Genomic DNA, 24,409 nt, shown 5'->3' on the forward strand with positions numbered 1-24,409 from the left:
AAGTCCCTTTATTTATTTATTTGTTTGTTTGTTTGTTTGTTTGGAGAGGGAGTCTCATTCTGTCGCCCAGGCTGGAGTGCAGTGGCATGATCTTGGCTCACTGCAGTCTCCACCTCCCAGGTTCAAGCAATTCTCCTGCTTCAGCCTCCCAAGTAGCTAGGACAACAGGTGCATGCCACCACACTGGGCTAATTTTTGTATTTTTAGAAGAGACCACCATGTTGGCCAGGCTGGTCTCAAACTTCTGAACTCAGGTGATCTGCCCGCCTTGGCCTCCCAAAATGCTGGGATTACAGGCGTGAGCCACTGCGCCTGGCCCTGGAAAGTCCCTTTTATACACACCCTCTCCCTGTCTTTGGCAGCAAAAGACTGAACTCATCTGTGTGGTAAGGAGCTGCCTTTTTCTTTTCTTTTCTTTCAACTTTTTAAATTTTATTTTATTTTACTTTATGTTCCAGGATACATGTGCAGAAAGTGCAGGTTTGTTACATAGATACATGGTAAATGTGTGTCATGATGGTTTGCTGCACCTCTCAACCCTTCACCCAGGTATTAAGCCCAGCATGCATTTGCTATTTGACCTGATGAAGGAGCTGCTTTTTATACCTCTTACTTTTGCATATTCTGTTCCCTCTACCTGTCAGTCTTTTCCTTTTAAACCTGTTAAACTGTCTCTCAGATCTTTCAAAAAGTCCACTCAAATGTTTTCTCATCTTTGAAGTCTTTATTCTCCCTCAGGGTTCCTGCTCCCCATCCCCTGCCCTGACTCTGTGATAGAATTCCCTCTCTCCACAATGTGACCACAGCTTTTTTACACTTTGCTTTACTTTAAGTCTTTTTCATATGTATAATCTGCTCACAGGTCTGTCTTCCTTACTGGACTATGAGGAATTCGATTATAGACTGTATATTGTGTCATTATTAAGTTTCCTGAGTATGGTACGCATGTTGTGGTTTTATATAATGTCCTTGTTATTAGTAGATACATCCTGACACTTTTTTTTTTTTCCTTTTTTTGAGATGGAGTCTTGCTCTATTGCCCAGGCTGGAGTGCAGTGGCGGCAATCTCAGCTCACTGCAAGCTCCACCTCCTGGGTTCATGCCATTCTCCTGCCTCAGCCTCCCGAGTAGTTGGGACTACAGGCGCCCACCATCACGCCGGGCTAATTTTTTGTATTTTTAGTAGAGACGGGGTTTCACTGTGTTAGCCAGGATGGTCTCGATCTCCTGACCTCATGATCCACTCACCTCGGCCTCCCAAAGTGCTGGGATTACAGGCGTGAGCCACCGCGCCCGACATTTTTTTTTTTTTTTTTTTTTTTTTTTTTTTTTTTTTTTGAGACGGAGTCTCTCTCTGTCGCCCAGGCTGGAGTGCAGTGGCGAGATCTCAATTCACTGCAAGCTCTGCCTTCCAGGTTCATGCCATTCTCCTGCCTCAGCCTCCCGAGTAGCTGGGACTATAGGCGCCTGCCACCACGCCTGGCTAATTGTTTGTATTTTTAGTAGAGACGGGGTTTCACCGCATCCTGACACTTTTTAAAAATTTTTAAATTTATTTTTATTTTTATTTTTATTTTTTAATTATACTTTAAGTTCTAGGGTACATGTGCACAATTTGCAGGTTTATTACAGATGTATGCATGGGCCTGACACTTTTAAGAGTGACATGATATCACATTTGCAACTTACTCTCAAGTGGTTCAGAAAAAAATGTATATACTGACCACACCCTGCCCCCACACACAGATAAAGCAAATGTGGCAAAATGTCAATATTTGACTCTAGATGAAGGGTATGTGGTATATTCTTGCAGATTTCCATACGTTTGGAATTTTGCAAATTAAGGGTGGGAAAAAAAAGCATGGATTTTGGCATTAGACCTGATGGGTTTAAACTTAATTGTAAAGTTTTATCAACTGCTTTATTTTTTTTCTTCTTCTTCTTTTTTTTTTTTTTTTTTTTTTTTTTGAGACAGAGTCTGGCTCTGTTGCCCAGGCTGGAGTGCAGTGGCCGGATCTCAGCTCACTGTAAGCTCTGCCTCCCAGGTTCACGACATTCTCCTGCCTCAGTCTCCTGAGTAGCTGGGACTACAGGCGCCTGCCACTATGCCCAGCTAATTTTTTTGTATTTTTAGTAGAGACAGGGTTTCACCATGTTGGCCAGGATGGTCTCGATCTCCTGACCTTTTGATACGCCTGCCTCGGCCTCCCAAAGTGCTGGGATTACAGGCGTGAGCCACCGAGCCTGGCCCAGCTGCTTTATTTTTCTTTGAGCTGTGGAGCTTTGGGCAAATCATTTCCCTCTCTGCTAAGGGTTTTCCTGACTATAAACAGGGCTAATAACTGTACCTAACCCTATAGGGTTTTAAGGATGAAAAAGAATGATGAATGTAAGGGGCTGAGCCAATCCCTGTCACATAGTGAGTGCTCAGTTAATGTTAACTATTATTATGACCACATATATTGTCAATACATGTTTACATAAAGGGACAAGCTTGGGAAAGTTGGAATACCCCACCTTATAGGAGCTGGTGTACTAGTGGAAAAACCACAAAATACCTCATTGTCCTTATTTCAAAGACCTGAGGCATTTGGAATTGCCATTGAATCCCATTCCAGGGGCAAGGGTGGTGTTAAAGAAATCCACTGGGGATAAGGTGGAGGGTAGGCCAGGGACGAAGGGCCAACCAAGGTCTGAGGAAACAGGGTGACGCTGTGGCAGGCAGTAAGATAAACTCGGGGACTCAGGGGTGGGGACGTAGTGACTATTGTCTCCCCTCCCCCTCCAGAGTGGATAAGTCACTGATTAGTTTAATTGCTCTGCCTACCCATGCCCCCTTCTCAGAAAGCTTTTGTTTTCAGCCCTGTCATCCAAATCTAGGATGGATATCGGGTGTTTGCAAGCCCTGGAGCCCTCTGTGCTCAATGCTCATGGGGAAGGAGAGTTCCCCAGGAGGAAATCAAACCAAGAGTCAGCTTTATAGTTGCACTGAGAACTTTAATGGAAAGCCGATTTTTCATGTTTGCCGATAAGCTCCTCTGAGGGGTTAAGATGGAAGCTTAGGAGCTCAGTGTTCCTCCCCTCCTTGCCTCTAGAGGCACGTTGACTTCCTTCCTGGTCACAGAGCCCTGGCAAAGCCAAGGGGCTTCAGAGCTCAGAAGCTAGAGACTTCCTTTTGACAAAGCAGCGCCTCAGAAGCTCTTCTAGGCTTTAGATGGGGAGGCTTCTTTTTTTGTTGTTGTTGTGACGGAGTCTCACTCTGTCACCCAGGCTGGAGTGAAGTGGCACAATCTCAGCTCACTGCAGCCTCCACCTCCTGGGTTCAAACGATTTTCCTGCCTTAGCCTCCCGAGTAGCTGGGATTACAGGCATGCACCACCATGCCAGGCTAATTTTTGTATTTTCAGTAGAGATGGGGTTTCATCATGTTGGCCAGGCTGGTCTCAAACTCCTGACCTCAAGTGATCCACCCACCTTGGTCTCCCAAAGTGTTGGGATTACAGGCATGCGCCACCACATCCAGCCTGGGGAAGGTTTTCATAACTGCTGCTGTGTGGTAGAATCTGGGCCCTTCAAGGAGGGGGTGGGGTAGGATAGTGAGGGGAAGCCTCCCAAGCTAGGACAAGAGCAAGCAGAAACAGGCGAATTTGTGTAAGTTCAGGTTCAAGGGCTCTCCATCCTAGCTCATCTCCAAAGAGTTGATGTACTCCCGAACCCATTTCTTCTCTGGGTTGGCACACACTTGGCGATTCTTTCGGGTGACAAAGCTGTGGGAGAGGAGAAGAGGGAGGATGAGACCTTCCCAGTACTGGGACAGCCAGTTTGGGGGATGAAGTGGATTAAGGTATAAAGGGAAATGATAATGGTATTGGGGTAGGGCATATTTGGAGCTCCATAAGATTTTATTTGTGGCTTTTAAGGAGAGGACATTTCCTCTTCTGTTGGATCAAAGGGCTCCAAGCCAGAAACAAATTTGTGTGCATTTTAACCACCTTCACACAAATATATGTAGCCTGAAAAGCTAAGAGGATATGGAGCCTTGAAACCCAAGGCTGAGCCTGCCAATCACCAGCCTTTTCTCAGTACTTCCTCTGTTCCAGGCCCTGTGCTGGGTGCTTAAGATGCAAAGAGAATAAGGTGTCCCTCAAAACTGAGTCATGGCTGAATAAGTGGAAGACGAGAAGTTCTTTTTTTTTTTTTTTTTTTTGAGATGGAGTCTTGCTCTCTTGCCCAGGCTGGAGTGCAGTGGCACAATCTCGGCTCACTTCAACCTTCACCTCCCGGGTTCAAGCGATTCTCCTGCCTCAGCCTCCCAAGTAACTGGGACTACTGGCGCCCACCACCATGCCTAGCTAATTTTTGTATTTTTAGTAGAGATGGGGTTTTACCATGTTGACCAGGATGGTCTCAAACTCCTAACCTCAGGTGATCCACCCACCTTGGCCTCCCAAAGTTTTGGGATTACAGGTGTGAGCCACCGTGCTCGGCCTTTTTTTTTTCTGAGATGGAGTCTCTGTCATCCAGGCTGGAGTGCAGTGGCACAATCTTGGCTCACTGCAGTCTCCACCTCCCGGGTTCACGCCATTCTCCTGCCTCAGCCTCCTGAGTAGTTGGGACTACAGGCGCCCGCCACTACGCCTGGGCTAATTTTTTGTATTTTTAGTAGAGACAGGGTTTCACCATGTTAGCCAGGATGGTCTTGATCTCCTGACCTCGTGATCCACCTGCCTCGGCCTCCCAAAATGCTGGGATTACAGACATGAGCCACCGCGCCTGGCCAAGAAGTTCTTGAAAGAACATCTGATTTGGCTTTAGACAATGCAGTGCCTGGCACACTCAACAAATGAATACATCTGTGCATGGGTGGGTGAATGAAAGAAGGGCATGACCTTGAGTCTTCATTTCACCATTTATTAGTTTGATCATTTTGGGCAAATCACTTAAAGCCTCTGAGTCTATTTGCTTAGCTCTGAAATGTAGATAGAAATAATTATTTGCACAATTACTGTGAAGCTCAAAGGATAATATGCATGAGTAAGTTTGGAAAAATACCATTCATGTGTTGTTACTAGAATGCTCTGAAACTTCTGCTTTAGGGTGGATGAGAGCAACATGAGACTGAAAGTCCTGGTACTAAACATTGTGGCTCAGGGGAGTTGAGGGCCATGAGATAATGGCAATGTCAAAGCACTTCCACCAAGTAACCAGCCAGAATGTGGAGGCCTATGAGAATCAGAGGCCTTATCTCCATGGGCATTGATGATAAAGCTGGAAAAGTTGGGGGTCATGAGGGTCAGTCCAGCTGCCTGCCTCACCTGTCTGCTGGGAGACTGATTCTACCTGTGGGAGACCTTGGGCCTTGCTAGCAGTGCTGCCAATTAACACGTTACTTTAGGGTCAGTCCTGCCTAGTTACCCTTTCCCATTTTGGCTTTTCCTTTAGGAATTTTTCCTGCACATTATTATTATTATTATTTGAAATTTGAACATTGATTTTACTTAAGTTCAAATACTGGATATGTTATTTTAGAGGTTTTCATAGGAAGAAATTCAACTTTTTTTTTTTTTTTTTTTGAGACGGAGTCTCGCTCTGTCGCCCAGGCTGGAGTGCAGTGGCCGGATCTCAGCTCACTGCAAGCTCCGCCTCCCGGGTTTATGCCATTCTCCTGCCTCAGCCTCCCGAGTAGCTGGGACTACAGGCGCCTGCCACCTCGCCCGGCTAGTTTTTTGTATTTTTTTAGTAGAGACGGGGTTTCACCAGGTTAGCCAGGATGGTCTCGATCTCCTGACCTCGTGATCCGCCCGTCTCGGCCTCCCAAAGTGCTGGGATTACAGGCTTGAGCCACTGCGCCCGGCCGAAATTCAACTATTTACTGTGCGGCCATCCAGAAGTTTGTTTGTTCATTTGTTTGTTTATTTATTTATATTTTTGAGACAGGGTCTCACTGTCACCCAGGCTGGAGTGTAGTGACATAAACACAGCTCACTGCAGCCTCAACCTCCTGGGCTCAAGTGATTCTCCCACCTTAGCCTCCTGAGTAGCTGGGACCACAGGTGTACACCATCACATTTGGTTAATTTTTAAAAAATTATTTTTGTAGAGACAAGGTCTCACCATGTTGCCCAGGCTGGTCTCAAATTCCTGGGCTCAAGCCATCCTCCTACCTCAATCTCCCAAAACGTTGGTATTACAGGGGTAAGCCACCATGCCTGGCCAGAAGTTTATTTTATTTTTTATTTTTGAGATGGAGTTTTGCTCTTATTGCCCAGGCTGGAGTGCAGTGGCACAATCTCAGCTCGCTGCAACCTTCGCCTCCCGGGTTCAAGCGATTCTCCTGCCTCAGCCTCCTGAGTAGCTGGGATTACAGGTGCGCACCACCATGCCCAGCTGATGTTTTTGTATTTTTAGTAGAGACAGGGTTTCATCCTGTTGACCAGGCTGGTCTTGAACTCCTGACTTCAGGTGACGACCCACGTCAGCCTCCCAAAGTACAGGGATCACAGGCGTGAGCCACTGTGCCCAGCTAGAAGTTTATTTTTTAACTCTTATTGACCCACACAGTATGCCACATGATTACATGGCATAACAAAGGAATTATATGTCTCAAACAACACAGAAATTCCACCTTTGCTTTTGTGATTACTATCACATTTAAAAGAATAGAAATGTATTCCCTAGATGGAAATATTATTCCCAAATATGTTCTGATGTGCTAGGTACCCACCTTATTTAAATATTTCATCACTTATTCATTTTTTTGGTTTAATATTTTCATTCTTTCTATATGCATGTATCGGTGTATCTGTCAAAGTCACTAAGCTCTTGTGGTTCTGATTCTGTGCCTAAGAGCATGAATTTTTTTTTTAAATCGTGGTAAAATATTAGTAACATAAAATTTACCATCTTAACCATTTTTGGATGTGTCCTGCACATTCTTGAGCCTAAATGTTTTCAGACAAAGTGAAGCCTTAGATTGTCTGGTAAGAATGAGGATTTCTTGGTTTCTCTTTGGGTTTCCCTTTTCCCAGTCTCATTCAGAGCCACCTGACCATCTCTTTTTCTCCCACCCTGGTGTGCAGAGATAAGAAAGGGAGCGGAAGCAGTATTCTGGCCTCTCATACTTCCTAGAGTTTGTGTTCTTTTTTAGGGTGGTGTGAGAGTTTCACACCCAGACCATGCCCTGGTTCAGCCAGGAGTCATACAGGAAATCCTGCCAGACTTGCTATCACTCTCTCTTTGGCATCCTTGACCTGTGACTAGGAAATCAAAAAGCCAGGAAATCAATACCTGAGGTAAGGGTAGCTCAGGCCTCCATTTCCTGCCCCCAAACTCCCCGCAGATTGTGATACCGAAGAACAGCCCCTCCTTGCCAAGTCTTCCCTCCTTACTTCCATTTTTAGCACCCTCTGCTTGCCTGACTTCCTCCTTCTGCCTGCCCCTTAAGAGCGGATGTTCTCAAAGCTGCTGCCCTTTTCTCTTCTTTGTGTTTTTTCCTAAGTCTCTGGCCCTGGGCCTGGCACACAGTTGATGCTTAATGGATTTTTATTGAATGAGTAAGTGAATGAACGAATTGCATTCATTCCTTAAGTTTCACCTGTTACTTTTGTGCATGCAATAATGCATTTAGATGATGATGATAATAATAAGCTAATATTTATGCACCTACTGTGTGCCAGAGCATATTGTAAGCATTTTCATCTTACTGTGACCCAGTGGGGGAAGTACTTCTATTACCCTATTTTGTAGAGGAGGAAATTGGGGTCCCAAGAGGTTAATTGAAAGGCCTACACTCGGCAAGTGTCATAGCTGGAGTTCTAACAAAGCAAACTAGCTCTAGAGCCAGTACTCACCAAGGCAGGCTGCATTGCCTTTTTAAAGTTGGGATACCCCTTTTTCCTACAAAAGAATGTCATGTTTTCAGCCCTAACACCATTTCCTCAGCTACCAACCCTTAATTTCACCGTCACCACTGGATATATCCACAGGGTTATCTTGCTGGCACCTTAGCTCTTTCCTCTTTAAACAGCTCTTCCACAAGGCTTAAGATGGTTCTACATTTCTCCAGCCAGAGGTGGAAACCTCAGTGTCATCCTCAACCCCCATATTTCTCCCTTGCTCTTGACCTCAAATCACCTGCTAGGGTTTGCAAATTCCACCTTTGAGGGTTTCAAAGGTGTCTGTCTTTGAAACCTCCTGTTTCTCCTTTCCTTCAGGCACTGTTCAGGTTCCAATGCTACTCACATGGAAAACAGTAGCCGCTAAACTGGACTCCTGTTTTCTCAGCTTTCCCTGTTCTAGCTCATTTTACACTAGACAGCTCTAGCACTTTTGCTGCATTTTCCTGACACCCTGTGCTTTCCTACATGGAGACTCTACATTAACCAAAGTAGAATCCTGGGGGACAGTCCCTCTTCCTGATATATCCCATTCCCTAGGCTTTTCTCTGCCAGGCCAAATCTCTCCTCAGACAGCACCATTTGCAGCAAACCTGTAAATCCCTGAAGCTGAATATGTTTCCTCTCTCTTTCCCTTGTCATGTTTTTTGCTGGGTACTCTAGTCATTGCTGTGTCTGTCTTGCCCCTCTTATTAGACTATGAGCCCCATAAGGTTGGGCTGGGACAGTGGCTTTAGTAATCTGTGTCTGCCCATAGTATGTGCTCAGGGAAGGATTTTCTTCTTTTGAAAAATATTTGTTTTCAGAAATAAAATTAGTAGTTGTTAAATATTACCACTATACTTCAAAAAATTCATCAGACCCAAAGTCTGTCTTTGAATACCTCTAACTTTGACAGTGTCATAAAAATTTTTGCATTAAAAAACTTCACCCCGGCCAGGCGCGGTGGTTCACGCCTGTAATCCCAGCACTTTGGGAGGCCGGGCTGAACAGATCACTTGAGCTCAGAAGTTCAAGACCAGCCTGGCCAACATGGTGAAACTCCGTCTCCACAAAAATTACATAAGTTAGCTGGGCGTGATGGTGCGTGCCTGTAATCTCAGCTACCTGGGAGGCTGAGGCAGGAGAATTGCTTGAACCCAGGAGGCAGAGGATGCAGTGAGCTGAGATCACACCATTGCACAACAGTGAGCTGAGATCACACCCTGGGCAACAGAGTGAGTGAGACTCTGTCTCAAAACAAAAACAAAAACTTCACTGTTATATAGGAAACTTCAGGATTGCACCATTTTCATTTTTGAAGTCTCTGCCATACATTTCTTAAGCAATTGTCACTAATGACTTTGCTATAGCAGAAAGAGGAGGCTCTAGAGATGGGCTTCATCCCTCATTTACTGTGCAGCCTTGGCTAAGTCAATAAACCTCTCTGAATCTTAGTTTTAATACCTGAAACATGGAGAGAATTATGCATACTTGTCAGAGCTAAGTGTAATTTAAAGATCATGCACATAAGACATTTGACACATAGTAGGCATTTCCTATATAGTAGGGTTTATTATATTTTTCCAAATATACTAGCTTGCATATTTAAAGGTGAATCTTATTTCCTTATTTCTTCTTTGATGGATGGCTTTTTTTTAAAATTATTTGACTGCAATTATAGATCCCTGACCTCTGACCTCTCCTCCCTAGTTCCTCTGAGGTTTAGGTGGATTTGACTGGGTGTGAAATATGGGGGACTGTAGGATTCTTCACTGAAGGGGATGACTGACTTGATCTTCCCCACACAGTAGCATTCCAGACCATGTTGAAGTAAAGGCCACACCAGTAAAGATTGGAGTCCTAGGCTGGGCGCGGTGGCTCACACCTGTAATCCCAGCACTTTGGGAGGCCAAGGTGGGTGGATCACGAGGGCAGGAAATCGAGACCATCCTGGCTAACACGGTGAAACCCCGTCTCTACTAAAAAATACAAAAAATTAGCCGGGCACGGTGGCGGGCACCTGTAGTCCCAGCTACTTGGGAGGCTGAGGCAGGAGAATGGTGTGAACCCAGGAGGTGGAGCTTGCAGTGAGCCAAGATCGTGCCACTGCACTCCAGCCTGGGCGACAGAGTGAGACTCCATCTCAAAAAAAAAAAAAAAAAAAAAAAAAGACTGGAGTCCTAGGAACATAGTCCATCAGAGTGGGCAGGATTCTCTAAGGACAGCTTGTCTAGTCTTTTTTCATGATAGCAGGGGACTCTGAGGCTAGAAATGGAGGAGCTGTGGCTGCTCGTAGCTGGAGGATGGGTGGGAGTGGGTAGGGCATCCTCTCAGAGGACTACTGAGGGAACAGGCTCTGGGAGGGCTCCATGGCGCTGAGACTCACACGACTGCTGGGTTGGAGCACTTGCCACTGGTGTAGAAATACTCCTTGATGTGGGCACGGGGCAGTGGGCGGGCAATGTAGGCAAAGCAGCAGGGTGTGGTGTCTGAGGCATCTGGAAGAGGAAAGGAAGGAGGGAGACCCTTTTATTCATTGCTACTGCACACTAGACATTGTGCTGAACACTTTGTATGATCTATTTAGAAAGAACTGTTATCTTCCTTGACAGAAACTGAGGCTCAGAGAGGTAAAGTCACTTGGCCATGGATAAACGGTGGCAGAGTGGGGATTCCAACCCCTCATCTAATCTTTGAGCCAAGCTTGTATCCACTCCTCTACACCATAACCCTCTGCCCTTGGCTCTCAGGGCCTCCTCCTGGCTTGTCCTGGGTCCTCTGGCCTCATTCATGCCCTTCCAGAATCCTCAATGGATTCAGAACTTGGTTTCTTTGAGACCTAGGGCAGGTTGTGGGGAGGCTTCCAAGGCTCAGGCTCCATAACTCAGCCAGGATCCTAAGAGCAGCCTGGAGATGCATATTGTATCTTGAGAGCTCCTGTTGAGCTTCAGTGAGAAGGGCTCTCAACAGAGAACTTCTTGTTGGTCAGTTAATTCAAGATCACGCTGGGAAGCATCAGTTGCCACTTCCCAGCAGAGGAGTAGTTTTTATCTTCCCAGCGAGATGGAACCAGGTTTGAATATCAGTCTCCCCATTTCCTAGCTCTGTGCCTGCCCATGGACAAGTTACTTAACCTCTCTGTTTTCCCATCTGTAAGTCAAGGACAGCTACTCAAAGAAGAGTTGTAGGTATTAAATAAGATGTACAAAAATCAGCCAGGCGCGGTGGCTCACTCCTGTAATCCCAGCACTTTGGGAGGCCGAGGAGGGTGGATCACGAGGTCAGGAGATCAAGACCATCCTGGCTAACACGGTGAAGCCCCGTGTCCACTAAAAGATACAAAACATTAGCCAGGCATGGTCATGGGCACCTGTAGTCCCAGCTACTCTGGAGGCTGAGGCAGGAGAATGGTGTGAACCCGGGAGGCGGAGCTTGCAGTGAGCCGAGATCGTGCCACTGCACTCCAGCCTGGGTGACAGAGCAAAGACTCCATCTCAAAAAAAAAAAAAAAAGAAAAAAGATGTACAAAAATCAGCACAATGCCTGATCCACAGTAGCCATTTAATTAGCTTTTATTATCCTCTCTTTGTTTTTATTTGTTTTTTAAATGTATTCACTCTAATAAAGCCACATACCCTCTCATAAGCCAATTTTTTACATTTATGAAAAGAGAGAGAATATGGCTATCTCAGGGTCTCAGAAAGTTTTAGTTTAGTTAAATTTCTTAGAAACCCTGCTGCTGACAGGCATGAGTCAGTCGTGTTTCAAAGTCAGTGTGAGCTACTCATGACTACTAATCTCCCCAACATGAGTCCACACTCAGTGAACTCCTGTAGGCCTTGGGGGTGTAGACCTTGAAGACAGGAAAACTGATCAGGAGATCCCTGCCATGAAGCAGCATAGAGATCCCTCAAGGACAACAGGACATCTGGGTAAGACAATCCACAAGAATGTAAATAATGGGGTTCGGACAATATTCATGCTACAGTTGAAAAGAGGGCAAGGTCTGGGACAGTCATTGGGATGGGGTGGGCATTCTAGGCAGAGGGTCCGACTCCACAGGCGGTGGTGGTCAAGACCAGGACTTACGTGGGGAGGCAGATGCAGGAGCGCAGAGGGCTGTAGCAACGAGGATGACAGCGAGGGCAGCCACGGAGACCTTCATGGTACCTGTGGGAGAGGCTGTGGGAGGTCCACGTGCTGTCACAGGATCCTCTGCAGGAATCCTCTGCAGCTCAGGCTGGCTCTTTATAGGGCCAGTTAAGGGGTATCCCCTAAGGGGAGTTTCCAAAATAGCAACCAAGCATTGGCCGGTATCATAAGTGAAATTGCACATAACGGAAAAGAAAACTGAAATAGCCTCCGGAAATTCGAGTCTCTGTCTCCCCCTCACTGCCCTCTCATCTAGAGTGAGCTCATCAGTTTCCCCTTTGACCAAGCACCAGTGGTGGAAACATTTCTCTGCTGACATCCTTAGTTTTACCTTCCAGGGAAGGGGTCCTCCTCAGACAGCAGTAAGCTGCTTCCTTGGGGACAACAAGGACAGGCAGTTAGAACAGGATCATAAGTCACTAAGTCTTTATTACTCACTGAGTCACTGAGTCTTCAAAGTTCCTGCTTATTCATTACAGATCTTATCTCCTTTCCCTCATCCACGGTTATTTATAAGGTGTTTTATTGAGGAGGGTGCTCTGGATATACAGTCCCCAAAGGAGGTGAGCGCACTCTCACTGTACATTGAGGCAGTTGATCTGAGCTGGGCATTGGGGACCTTTTCACCAGATATAAGTTGGAATGAGTCCTCTTGTGGGAATTTCTTTCTTTCATCCTGGCCATAGGGTCTCTCCCATTTACTTGCTAAGTGACCTTTGGGAAAAGTGCTTAATGTCTTTGAGTTCTATTTCCTTGTTTATAAAGTAGAATAATTGATTAGAGGCTTGTTGAGAAGCAGAGAGAGAGAGAAAGATCTCTTACAGCATACTCTACCATTATTGGCTACCATTTACTGAGGGCTTATCTGTGCCAGCCACTATTCTACCGGCTTAGCGTGTGTCAACTCATTTACTATTATTATCCCCACTTTATGAATGAGGAAACTCAATATAATACTGGGATCCCATCTCACTGAAGGCCTTCTTGGGCACAAAAGTTACAGAATATGAAAGCTTCAGAGGACTTTAGGGATCCATTTTTTTTCCATGTTCTTCAGTTGCACAAGAGGAAATCAAGGCCCAGTGAGCAGGAGTGACTTGCTAAGAACACACAGCAAATGAATGACAGAGATCATTCATCAGAATGATCAGAACGCAGTTGCCCTCGCTCCCACTTCGGTGCTCCGTCCATTAAGTACTGCCCAACATTAAAGGGTTCGTGGTTAGGAGTATCCTCAAAACTGAACCCATGTGGAACTTCTGGATTAGAGCCGGGGTCCTTATTCCATTCCAAAGAACTGGATATAGTAAGTCTTTATCAATTCCTATTTTAGTAGTTAACAATTAGCAACAATTTGATCTGGGCTAGGCTGAAATTGGCATCTGAATTATTATAATTATAATTATTATTATTTTTGAGATGGAGTCTTGCTCTGTCGCCCAGGCTGGAGTGCAGTGGCATGATCTCGGCTCACTGCAAGCTCCGCCTCCTGGGTTCATGCCATTGTTCTGCCTCAGCCTCCTGAGTAGCTGGGACTACAGGTACCCGCCACCACACCTGGCTAATTTTTTTGTATTTTTAGTAGAGACAGAGTTTCACCGTGTTAGCCAGGATAGTCTCTATCTCCTGCCCTCATGATCCACCTGCCTTGGCCTCCCAAAGTGCTGGGATTACAGCCGTGAGCCACCGCGCCTGGCTGGCATCTGAATTATTTAAAAGAAAAGTGTTTATTGAGAATGACAAAAGCAAAATAAACAAAATGTAACCCTCTACTGAGATCATTTTCTGTTTGCTACTCTCACACTTGTAACATGGTGGTTGACTAAATCACCCAGAATGGGAAGACTTTGTCACATTTCTTCCTCACGATGACTTTGAGGCAGAGTGGTTATTATTCTCATTTGACTAAAAAGGAAACTAAGCCTCAGAACAGACAGCATCTTCAAGCTCAGGCAGCTGATAAGTGGGATTTGAAGGCAGGTGTTTCTGATGACCATGCCCCAGCTCTGACCAGTGAATCACATCAGTAAGGCAGTTAACAGTTATCAAGGCCTTTCTAGGTTTCAGCTGCTATTCCAAGCTTTTTTTTTTTTTTTTTTTTTTTTTTGAGACAGAGTCTCACTCTGTTGATCAGGCTGAAGTGTGGAGGTGCGATCTCGGCTCACTGCACCCTCAGCCTCCCAAGTTCAAGCAATTCTCCTGCCTCCTGAGTAGCTGGGATTACAGGCATCGCCACCATGCCTGGCTAATTTTTGTATATTTAGTAGAGACAGGGTTTCACCATGTTGGCCAGGCTGGTCTCGAACTCCTGACCTCAGGCGATCCGCCCACCTTGGCTTTCCAAAGGGCTGGGATTACAGATGCGAGCCACCGCGCCAGGCCTTGTTCCAAGCTCTTTACAACAATCCTCTCATACCCTCCTTACAGCTCAATCAATTAACAATGGAAACACAATTTTGGAAAGTATGGCCATCTCATTTAAAGAAACAAATTGCAAGCACTTTAGAAACATTCATCCAGCCACATAAAAATGTTCTAGCAATTGTTTCCTTCACAAAGCCATGTTAGGTCTAAGGTAAGTTGCCAAACATGTGAGAGGTTCTGGAAAAGGCAGTGGGTTAAGAGCAGGGACTTGGCAGTTTCTCCTGTTCATTGGCCAGGTGGCCTCAGGTAAGTTATTAATAATCTCTCTGGTCTCAGTTTCCTTACCTATAAATCAGTGATAATAATAATAGTCCCTCACACAACTATCAAGACAATTAAGTCCCTATAAATGTTCTCATGCTTGCAAAGCTCTTAGTGCAACGTCTGACACATGTTGTTAAGTATTTAATAACACTGGCTATTATTATCATGCTATCATTAAGAGTAAGATGTCAGTGCCTTTAAGGATATTCTGTAATTTATGCTTTTCAGCAGTCTAAACTAAACCCCCAGTCAATATTACAAAAAATCTTTATTTATTACAAAAATCTTTTTTTTTTTTTTTTTCCGAGACGGAGTCTCGCTCTGTCGCCCAGGCTGGGGTGCAGTGGCATGGTCTCGGCTCACTGCAAGCTCCACCTCCCGGGTTCACACCATTCTCCTGCCTCAGCCTCCCAAGTAGCTGGGACTACAGGCGCCCACCACCACACCTGGCTAATGTTTTGTATTTTTAGTAGAGACAGGGTTTCACTGTGTTAGCCAGGATGGTCTCGATCTCCTGACCTTGTGATCCACCCGCCTCGGCCTCCCAAAGTGCTGGGATTACAGGCGTGAACCACCGCGCCCGGCCTTTTTTTTTTTTTTTTTTTTTTTTTTTTAAGATGGATTCTCTCACTTTCGCCCAGACTGGAGTGCAGTGGCGCGATCTTGGCTCACTGCAAGCTCCGCCTCCCGGGTTCACGCCATTCTCCTGCCTCAGCCTCCCGAGTAGCTGGGACTACAGGCGCCTGCCACCATGCCTGGCTAATTTTTTGTATTTTTAGTAGAGATGGGGTTTCACTGTGTCAGCCAGGATGATCTCGATCTCCTGACCTGGTGATCCACCTGCCTTGGCCTCCCAAAGTGCTGGGATTACAGGCATGAGCCACCACGCTTGGCCACAAAAAGTCTTTTTTAAAACAGATGGGTCGTTGAGGCTTAGAGAGGTTAAGTGACTAGCTTATAGTCACAGCCTACAGTAGTAGAGTTCAACATTGAACCCATGTCTGGGTTCATAGACTTTCTACCACACTTCATTGTTTCTAGAGAAAATCATAAAACGATTGCCAAGGCTCAGTTTTCTCCTGTGAGCTCAATTTCTGTTTTCTTTCCTTGATTGCAGTTTCCCTCTTTAAGGAAGAAAAGAAAGTGTTTTCCTGGATACCAGATATGCTGAGTTGGGACACGAGCTAAGGACAGAGGTGAGGAAACCCGCAGACAACACCGACATGCTCCTCATCTTTGAATCCCAGCAAACCTTTCCACTGTGTGTGTGTGTGTGTATGTATATCTGTGTGTAAGTGGTGGTGGGACAGGGGGTGGTGGGTAGGATGGTGGGATGTTGGGATTGCTGAGTGGGAATAGGCAGTGGGAATGTCAAGAGTACTTTTGTTGTTGTTGTTGTTGTTGTTTGAGACAGCATCTCACTCTGTTCCCCAGGCTGGAATGCAGTTGCTGATCACCTGCAGGCTTGAATTCCAGGGTTCAAGAGATCCTCCTACTTCAGCCTCCTGAGCAGCTGGGACTACAGGTGTGCACCACCATGCTGGGCTAATTTGAGACGGAGTCTGGCTTTGTTGCCCAGGCTGGAGTGCAGTGGCACGATCTTGGCTCACTGCAAGCTCCGCCTCCCAGGTTCACGCCATTCTCCTGCCTCAGCCTCCCGAGTAGCTGGGACTACAGGCACCTACCACCACGCCTGGCTACTTTTTTGTATTTTTTGTAGAGACAGGGCTTTACTGTGTTAGCCTGGATGGTCTCAATCTCCTGCCCTCGTGATCCGCCCGCTTCAGCGCCCCAAAGTGCTGGGATTACAGGTGTGAGCCACCGTACCTGGCCTTTTTTTTTTTTTTTTTTTTTTTTGAGACAGAGTATTGCTCTGTCACCCAGGCTGGAGTGCAGTGACACGATCTCGGCTCACTGCAAGCTCCGCCTCCCTGGTTCACACCATTCTCCTGTCTCAGCTTCCCAAGTAGCTGGGACTACAGGCGCCCACCACAATGCGTGGCTAATTTTTCGTATTTGTGGTAGAGATGGGGTTTGACCATGTTAGCCAGGTTGGTCTTGATATCCTGACCTTGTAATCCGCCCGTCTCGACCTCTCAAAGTGCTGGGATTATAGGCATGAGCCACTGCACCATACTGGGCTAATTTTTAAATTTTTTTATAGATGGGATCTTGCCATGTTGCTCAGGCTGGTCTTGAAGTCCTGGCTTCAAGCAATCCTCCCACCTTGGCCTCCCAAAGTGCTGGGGTTGTAGGCATGAACCACCACACCCAGCCGTGGGAGTATTTTTCTTCCCTTTCATTGATTCCAATAGATTGTGAGGAGCACAGGAGGGAGGAGAATCTAATTTTTATTTCATTTCTACCATTCATTTTCTCCTATGCAAAATCAAGGTTTGGGCTTGATGGGCTATCTTCAATTTTTTCTCTGGTGCTAATGTACTGATTCCATGTATAAGCAAATTAGAGAGCCCACGTAAACAGTATGGTGCCTGGTACAGGGTGGGTGTTCAATGAATGGCAACTGTCATTATTATTCACCCAGCACATTATATTCCTGAAAACCAGGAACTCCTTCCTGTCTGACCCACAGTAGTGGTGGAGAGGATCAAGGGCAATAATGATAATGGATGTGCTTAGGAGACGTAAGGTGAGGTATACCAGTACACCATCATGGAGCAGTCGCTGCTCTCCCTGTGCCTTCAGTGTGCGTGGTCTGTACCCCTCAGTCATTCCTTACCCACTCTACAGATTTTACTGAGAATTGCTATGAGCTGGGCACCGTTCTAGGCACTGCAGGCACCATGGCTAGTAAGACAGGCAAAGACCTGCCATCTGGAGCTTGTATGGGTGTAGGGTAGGGGGACGGGGAGAAGGGAGATAAACAAAAAACAAGTAAATTTACACTCCTTTATTGTGAATCATCTTTTCACTGGTCTTGTCTTAACTCCATGAAAACAGTGACAGTGTCCTGTGTGTTTTCTATTTATTTGTATTCTCCACCTGCTTTCCAATAAATGTCTTAGACATGCTGTTAAATCAATGCTGATTAAGTCATACTAACTTCTTGTAGCATCTTGATTAAATGGGCTCTCTAGAGTCAGACTTCTAGGTTCAAAATCCAGCTTTATGACTTATTATTTATTTATGTATTTTTAATAAGAACTGTATTTTTAATAAACATATTTACAACATGATGTTTTGATATACATATACATAGTAAAATGATTATTGCAGTTAAACAAATTAATGTATCCGTCTCTTCATACAGTTACCACTATTTTTGTGTGTGTGGTGAGAGCACCTGAAATCTCTTCTCTTAGAAAATTTCCAGTATTCGGCCGGGCGCGGCGGCTCATGCCTGTAATTCCAGCACTTTGGGAGGCCGAGGTGGGTGAATTACCTGAGGTCAGGAGTTTGAGACCAGCCTGGTCAATATGGTGAAACCCGGTCTCCACAAAAAATACAAAAATTATCCAGCCATCGTGGCACACGGCTGTAATCCCAGCTACTCAGGAGGCTGAGGCAGGAGAATTGCTTGAGCCAGGGAGACGCAGGTTGCAGTGAGCCGAGATTGTGCCACTGCACTCCAGCCTGGCTGACAGGGAAAGATTCTGTCTCCAAAAAAAAAAAAAAAAGAAAAGAAAATTTCCAGTATTCAATACAATATTATTAACTATACAGTAGTCCTCCCTTATCTATATTTTGGTTATTCTGGTTTTGCTTACTGCGGTTTCAGTTACTCTTGGTCAACCATGGTCAGAAAATATTAAATGGAAAATTCCAAATATAAACATTTACATAACTTTTATTACAGTATATTGTTATAATTGTTCTATTTTGTTATTATTGTTGTTAATCTCTTACTGTGCCTAATTTATAAAGTTTATCATAGGTAGTATAGGAAAAAACACATAATGTAATAGTATATAACAGGTACTATCCATGGTTTCAGGCATCCACTGGGGGTCTTGGAACATCCACCACAGATAAAGGGGCACTGCTGCAGTCCTCATACTGCACATTCGATTCTGCGTAACCACAACTTTGTGCCCTTTGAGCAGAATCTCCCAATTCCTCTTACAGCCCCACCACTGGTAGCCAAAGTTCTACTCTTTGCTTCCATGTATTTGACTTTTTTTGATTCCACATGTAAGTGAGATCATGTAGTATTTTCCTTTCTGTGTCTGCCTTGCTATTATTAATGATGACTTTGAACAAGTTGCTTACTTTCTCTGGGCCTAAATTTCTTCATCTGTAAAGTAAGATATTGAGCCTAACCTGTTTGGGGCAATGGAGCCATTTAAGAATCTGATGAGGGCTGGGCACGGTGGCTTATGCCTGTAATCCCAGCACTTCGGGAAGGGGAGGCGGGTGGATTGCTTGAGCTCAGGAGTTCAAGACCATCCTGGGCAACATGGCGAACCCCATCTCTACTAAAAATACAAAAATTAGCTGGGCATGGTGGCACGCCTGTAGTCCCAGCTACTCCGTGGGGAGGCAGGAGGATCGCTTGAGCCCAGGAGGCAAAGGTTGCAGTGAGCCAAGATTGAGCCATTGCACTCCAGCCTGGGTGACAGAGTGAGACCCTGCCTCAAAAAAAAAAAAAATAAAATAAAAAAAGAAAAGAAAGGGCCAGGTGCGGTGGCTCACGCCTGCAATCCCAGCACTTTGGGAGGCCGAGGTGGGCAGATCACCTGAGGACAGGAGTTCGAGACCAGTCTGGCCAATGTGGTGAAACCACATCTTTACTAAAAATGCAAAAATTGGCTGGGGATGGTGGCAGGTGCCTGTAATCCCAGCTACTTGGGAGGCTGAGGTAGGATAATTGCTTGAACCCGGGAGACGGAGGTTGCAGTGAGCCGAGATTGTGCCACTGCAGTCTAGCCTGGATGACAGAGCAAGACTGTCTCAAAAAAAAAAAAAAAAAAAAAAAAAGCCCAGTGCCATGGCTCACACCTGTAATCCCAGCACTTTGGGAGGCCAAGGCAGGAGGATCACTTGAGGTCAGGAGTTTTAGACCAGCCTGGCCAACATGGTGAAACCCCGTCTCTACTGAAAGTACAAAAAAGTTAACCAGGCGTGGTGGCACATGCCTGTAGTCCCGGCTACTTGGGAGGCTGAGGCAGGAGAATGGCTTTAACCTGGGAGGCAGAGGTTGCAGTGAGCAGAGGTTGCGCCATTGCACTCTAGCCTGGGCCACAGAGCGACACTCTGTCTTAAAAAAAAAAAAAAAAAAAAAAGGAACCTGAGAGGATGTGAGGGTGATCTGGTTGCAACATCTGTCACCCTATTGATCACCAGGGTTGGTTCTGTTACCGACCATAGTTTCTTGGGTTCTCAATGCAATAGAAATTGACATGAGGCCGAAAGAGTTTTCCCAGACAAGACTTCATTGGAGCTTTTGCCTGGACATAAGGGAGACAGCACAAGAGAGAATTCCCTGACTGACTCTGTGCAAATAGCTGGTAAGGCATTTTAATTAGGCAAAGCGCGAGAATTGACATCAGGGGTAGGGTACACAGGCTGGGCTGGGTAAAACATGTGAGTGGTAGGGTATGCAGGTTAGCATTATCTGGTTGTAATGGTTATCTTGAGGAATGGGCTAACTGGTAGTCTGGCTGGGGCAACAAGTCTGTAAATCAGTTGTTCAGCATTCCTTCCGAGGGGGAATACTCCACAACCTTGGTTTGATACTTGGATTTCCTAAGGCCAGTTCCTGGAATTTATGAAGTAAAAGACATGGTTAAACATGGTGTCAGTGAGATAGTGGTGTGCAGTTTGTGGCCAGTGGGAATGCATGAAAGAAAGCTCTAGTGCTGGTGAGCTGCAGCCAAGTCCCACTCCTAGTCAGTCTCAATTTGGCTGATCTAGCTGGCTAGGCCCGTGTCCCCTTCTCTCTCTACCGTTCCATGTGTGTCCCTCCTGAAGCTGCGCATTTGATTTAATCACCCAATGGGTTCTTCTTGCCTGCTGCCCAGATAGAGCAAGTTTATCAAGACACAGGAATTGCAATAGAGAAAGAGTTTGATACAAATAGAGCCAGCTAAACAGGAGACAGGGGTTTTATTATGACTCAGATCAGCCTCCCTGAAGATTTGGAGGCTTGGGTTTTTTAAAGGTAGTTTGTCGGGCAGGGGGCGAGGGAAGTGGGAATGCTGATTGGTTGGGTCAGGGATGAAATTATAAGGAGCTGAAGCTGTCCTCTTGCACTGAGTCGGTTCCTGGATGGGGGTCAGAAGACCAGATGAGCCAGTTTACTGGTCTGGGTGGTGCCAGTTGATCCATCAGAAGGCAGGGTCTGAAAAATACCTCAAACACCAATCTTAGGCTTTACAATAATAATATTCGCTACAGGAGCAACTGGGGAGGTTAGTGATCTCAAGGCCTCTGGCTGCATGACTTCCGAGCTGTAATTTCTCATCTTGTGGTCAATGCGTTAGTTTTACAAAGGCTTTCTGGTCCCCAAGCAAGGAGTGGGTTTGTCTCAGGGAGGGGCTGTTATCGACTTTGTTTCAAAGTTAAACTATAAACTAAATTCCTCGCAAAGTTAGTGCTCCCTATGCCCAGGAATGAACAAGGGCAGCTGGGAGGTTAGAAGCAAGATGGAGTCAATTAGGTCAGATTTCTTTCACTGTCATAATTTTCTCATTGCTATGATTTCTGCAAAGGCCGTTTCAGAAGAGGACAACCTTCCCAAATAGGGGAGCATTGTTCTTTGGTCAAGGGTATACGAGTAGCTGCGCTCCCCTGCTAGAACCTCCAAACAAGCTCTCAAGGTCCATTTGTAGGAGAATGTAGGATAGTCAAACTTCCAAGACTCCAGACACATCCAAATGAGGTGTTGCATGTGGCAGTGTGCCTTTCTTAAAAAAAAAAAAACTCATGAAAGCTGTGAACACTTCCACCAATCTGTAGAGACCTACACAGACAGACACATGCAGTTTTGCATGTAAGTAGTTCATAGACCCTGTAGGCTCACTGATGGGCCTCTTGATCCACAGGGCTTGTTCCTATCAGCTTTCATGCCTCTGGCACCCCTTTTCCTAGCATAATCCTCTAAAGCCATGCCCATATCCCCTCCAGCCTAGTGTAACCCCTCTCCTCCCCTCCCTTCCCTTCCTGGCACAGTCTTTATTTTTATTTTTTTCTCTCCCATCACTCACTCTTTTCCAAAGCTAAGCTGGCTGCTAGCCAAGTCTCACATTGTGCTGTTAGGAAACCAAACGCAGGCAGAGAAAATGAAACCTTACTCCATCTGGATTCCAAAGCTTTTATCCGACATGGAGTTCCCCTCCTGACCTCGGACTGTTGGCAGCAGCTCTGGCTGTTCTGCTGCTCTTAAAAACATGCCTAAAGCAGGGAAATTCCCCTCTTCCTCTAGAAATCTGGGACCCCAAGAGAAGCCTGAGGCAAAGTCATTTCCTCCTAATGGACCTTAATTTTCCCCATCTGCAAATTGAAGAGTTACTTCCTGGTTGTTTCTCTCCTTCTTTGCCCCTGTTTACAAGTCTAAATATTCCCCACCTGAGACTGGAAGCGATCTCACTCTGTTTCTGAAGGACCTTGCGTGGGATAGGTGCTCCATTGGCACTGGGTGGAGGATCTGCCAGAGGCAATAGGGTGCAAGCCAAGACTCTGTAGCAGGCTCAGGGGACTTCCCAGGAGGAGGCAGAATTTGAACCCAAGACTCTACAACATCCTGGCCTTGATTTTTGGTCCAGCTCTGGTTTGTTCTTTCTGTGTTATTCTGTTCTGCTCCTCTCCTCCCCTCCCCCTCCCCTCCCCCTCTCCCCCCCTTCTGTCCCCTTACACTGTGCACTTTAATGAGCATTGCGGTATGTCAGGGTACTAACTTTGACAACTGCTCTCATAATTCCAACCACATTCAGGCTGAGGGTTGCAGCTTGGCTCCCCTCACTCTTCTCACCTTCACCACACAGGACATTGGCTGTGCACAGCCACTTGTTTATTGCAGCTGGAGACCACATACAGCGTGTTTGTTGATCAGAGCAGGGCTCACCTGCCTCTGGTTACTGGAGGAGCCTGTCACAAGATATCTTGGGGGTGGGGTGGCCGTAGGAACAAGGCCCATGGAGAAGCATCAGTTCTTCCAAATGGCTGGGTGCCAGATGACTTCAGACTGTCCTCCTGCTGATACCTTGGGGTCTGTTTTTGTTGTTGTTTTCCTCTGCATGTTGGTGGCTGGTGGCTTCTCCTCTCTTGGTATATACCCCCTCATGAAGTACTCTTCAAGAACTCTTATTGCTGGAGCACTGCTGTCCCCTGCAAACCCCATCACCCCTGCCCTCCGCCCCACTGCCTCCAGCCCCCAGGAGAGAGCCTGGTAAAGCAGGACAAACTTGGGGTTGAAATCAGACAGCGCATACTTTCTGTATGTCGTTTTTTGTTTGATTTTTCTTTAGAGGTGTTGCCCAGGCTGGAATGCAGTAGCCGATCTTTGCTTACTGTAACCTCAAACTCTTGTGCTCAAGCAATCATCCTGCCTCGACCTCCTGAGTAGCTGGGACTGCAGGTGCATGCCACCATGCCTAGCTATTTTTTTAAGAAAATGTTTTCTATTGAATGTGGCTTTTGTGGCAGATTTTTTTTTTTTTTCCCTAAAGAGGGGATCTCACTGTGTTGCCTAGGTGGGTCTCAAACTCCTAGCCTCAAGTGATCCAGTCGCCTTGGCCTCCCAAAGTTCTGGGATTACAGGTGTGAGCACCACATCCAACCCTTTCTGTATGTCTTTTTTTTTTTTTTTTTTTTTGAGATGGCATCTCACTCTGTTGCCCAGGCTGGAGTACAGTGGCACGATCTTGGCTCACTACAACCTCCGCCTCCCAGGTTCAAGTGATTTCTGGCTAATTTTTGTATTTTTAGTAGAGACAGCATTTCACCTTCTTGGCCAGGCTGGTCTCAAACTCCTGAACTCAAGTGATCTGCCCGCCTTGGCCTCCCAAAGTGCTAGGATTATAGGAGTGAGCCACCATTCCTGGCACTTTTTCATATGTTTTTGAACAAATATATTAACTATTTTTCACCTTGGTTTCCTTTCTGGAAATGGGGCTGAGAATACCTAACTCCTAGGATATTTCAAAGGATTAAATGAAGCAATCAATAAATTGCCCAACACCATTTCTGGCACAAAGTAGATACTTGGAAGACCGTTCCTTCCCTTTCTTTCCCCAATTGTCGAGGTGCCAGCATTTCTTCCCTCAGTGGTTTCCCCTCCCAGTAGAGATGTTCATCTCACCTGAGAGTTAGGAGACATGGCGGTGGGGGAGGGGAAGTTGGGGATTTTCTGTGAGCTGTCAGGCACCATACTAAACACTACACATTATTTCACTTATTAGGAAGAAACACACAGAAAATGGTGATGACTCAGACCCGCCCTGAGCTCTCCTGCCCTCAGTGCAGTGGGCTACAGACACTCAGCCCCATGCTCTGTCCTTCACTGGATTTCTGTCTCTCAGAGCCTGGCCACGGAAGGGGGACGTGATCCTTCCTTCTCCCTTCCTGGCTGTCTTTGCAGGCTAGTACACATACCCGTTTCAAAGAGTTTCACAGACAGGCTTAGGAAGGAAGCCTTAGAAAGGAAGTAACAAAGTTTCAGAATCTTACAGGACTCTAGTTGTAGTCTGGATGCTGCCCTTTTTTAGCTGGTCCTGGGAAGCCCCTTGGCTTCT

At 46.0% G+C, this 24,409-nt stretch overlaps 1 protein-coding gene and 1 long non-coding RNA gene across 2 annotated transcripts; one reads left to right on the forward strand and one right to left on the reverse strand.

The window, feature by feature from the left end:
• Nucleotides 1-3,679: 3,679 nt before the first annotated feature.
• Nucleotides 3,680-12,042, reverse strand: CCL5 (C-C motif chemokine ligand 5). Its single transcript, NM_001032850.1, is given in 3 exon segments — nucleotides 3,680-3,767; nucleotides 10,264-10,375; nucleotides 11,967-12,042. Coding segments are annotated over 3 exon segments (276 nt in total).
• Nucleotides 11,628-17,756, forward strand: LOC144335447 (uncharacterized). The gene is made up of 3 exons (XR_013406300.1): nucleotides 11,628-11,809; nucleotides 15,835-15,913; nucleotides 16,152-17,756. It is a non-coding gene; the product is annotated as an uncharacterized LOC144335447 (long non-coding RNA).
• Nucleotides 17,757-24,409: the final 6,653 nt, after the last annotated feature.

The sequence above is a fragment of the Macaca mulatta genome, chromosome 16, assembly GCF_049350105.2.
Source record: "Macaca mulatta isolate MMU2019108-1 chromosome 16, T2T-MMU8v2.0, whole genome shotgun sequence".
NCBI lineage: Eukaryota > Metazoa > Chordata > Mammalia > Primates > Cercopithecidae > Macaca > Macaca mulatta.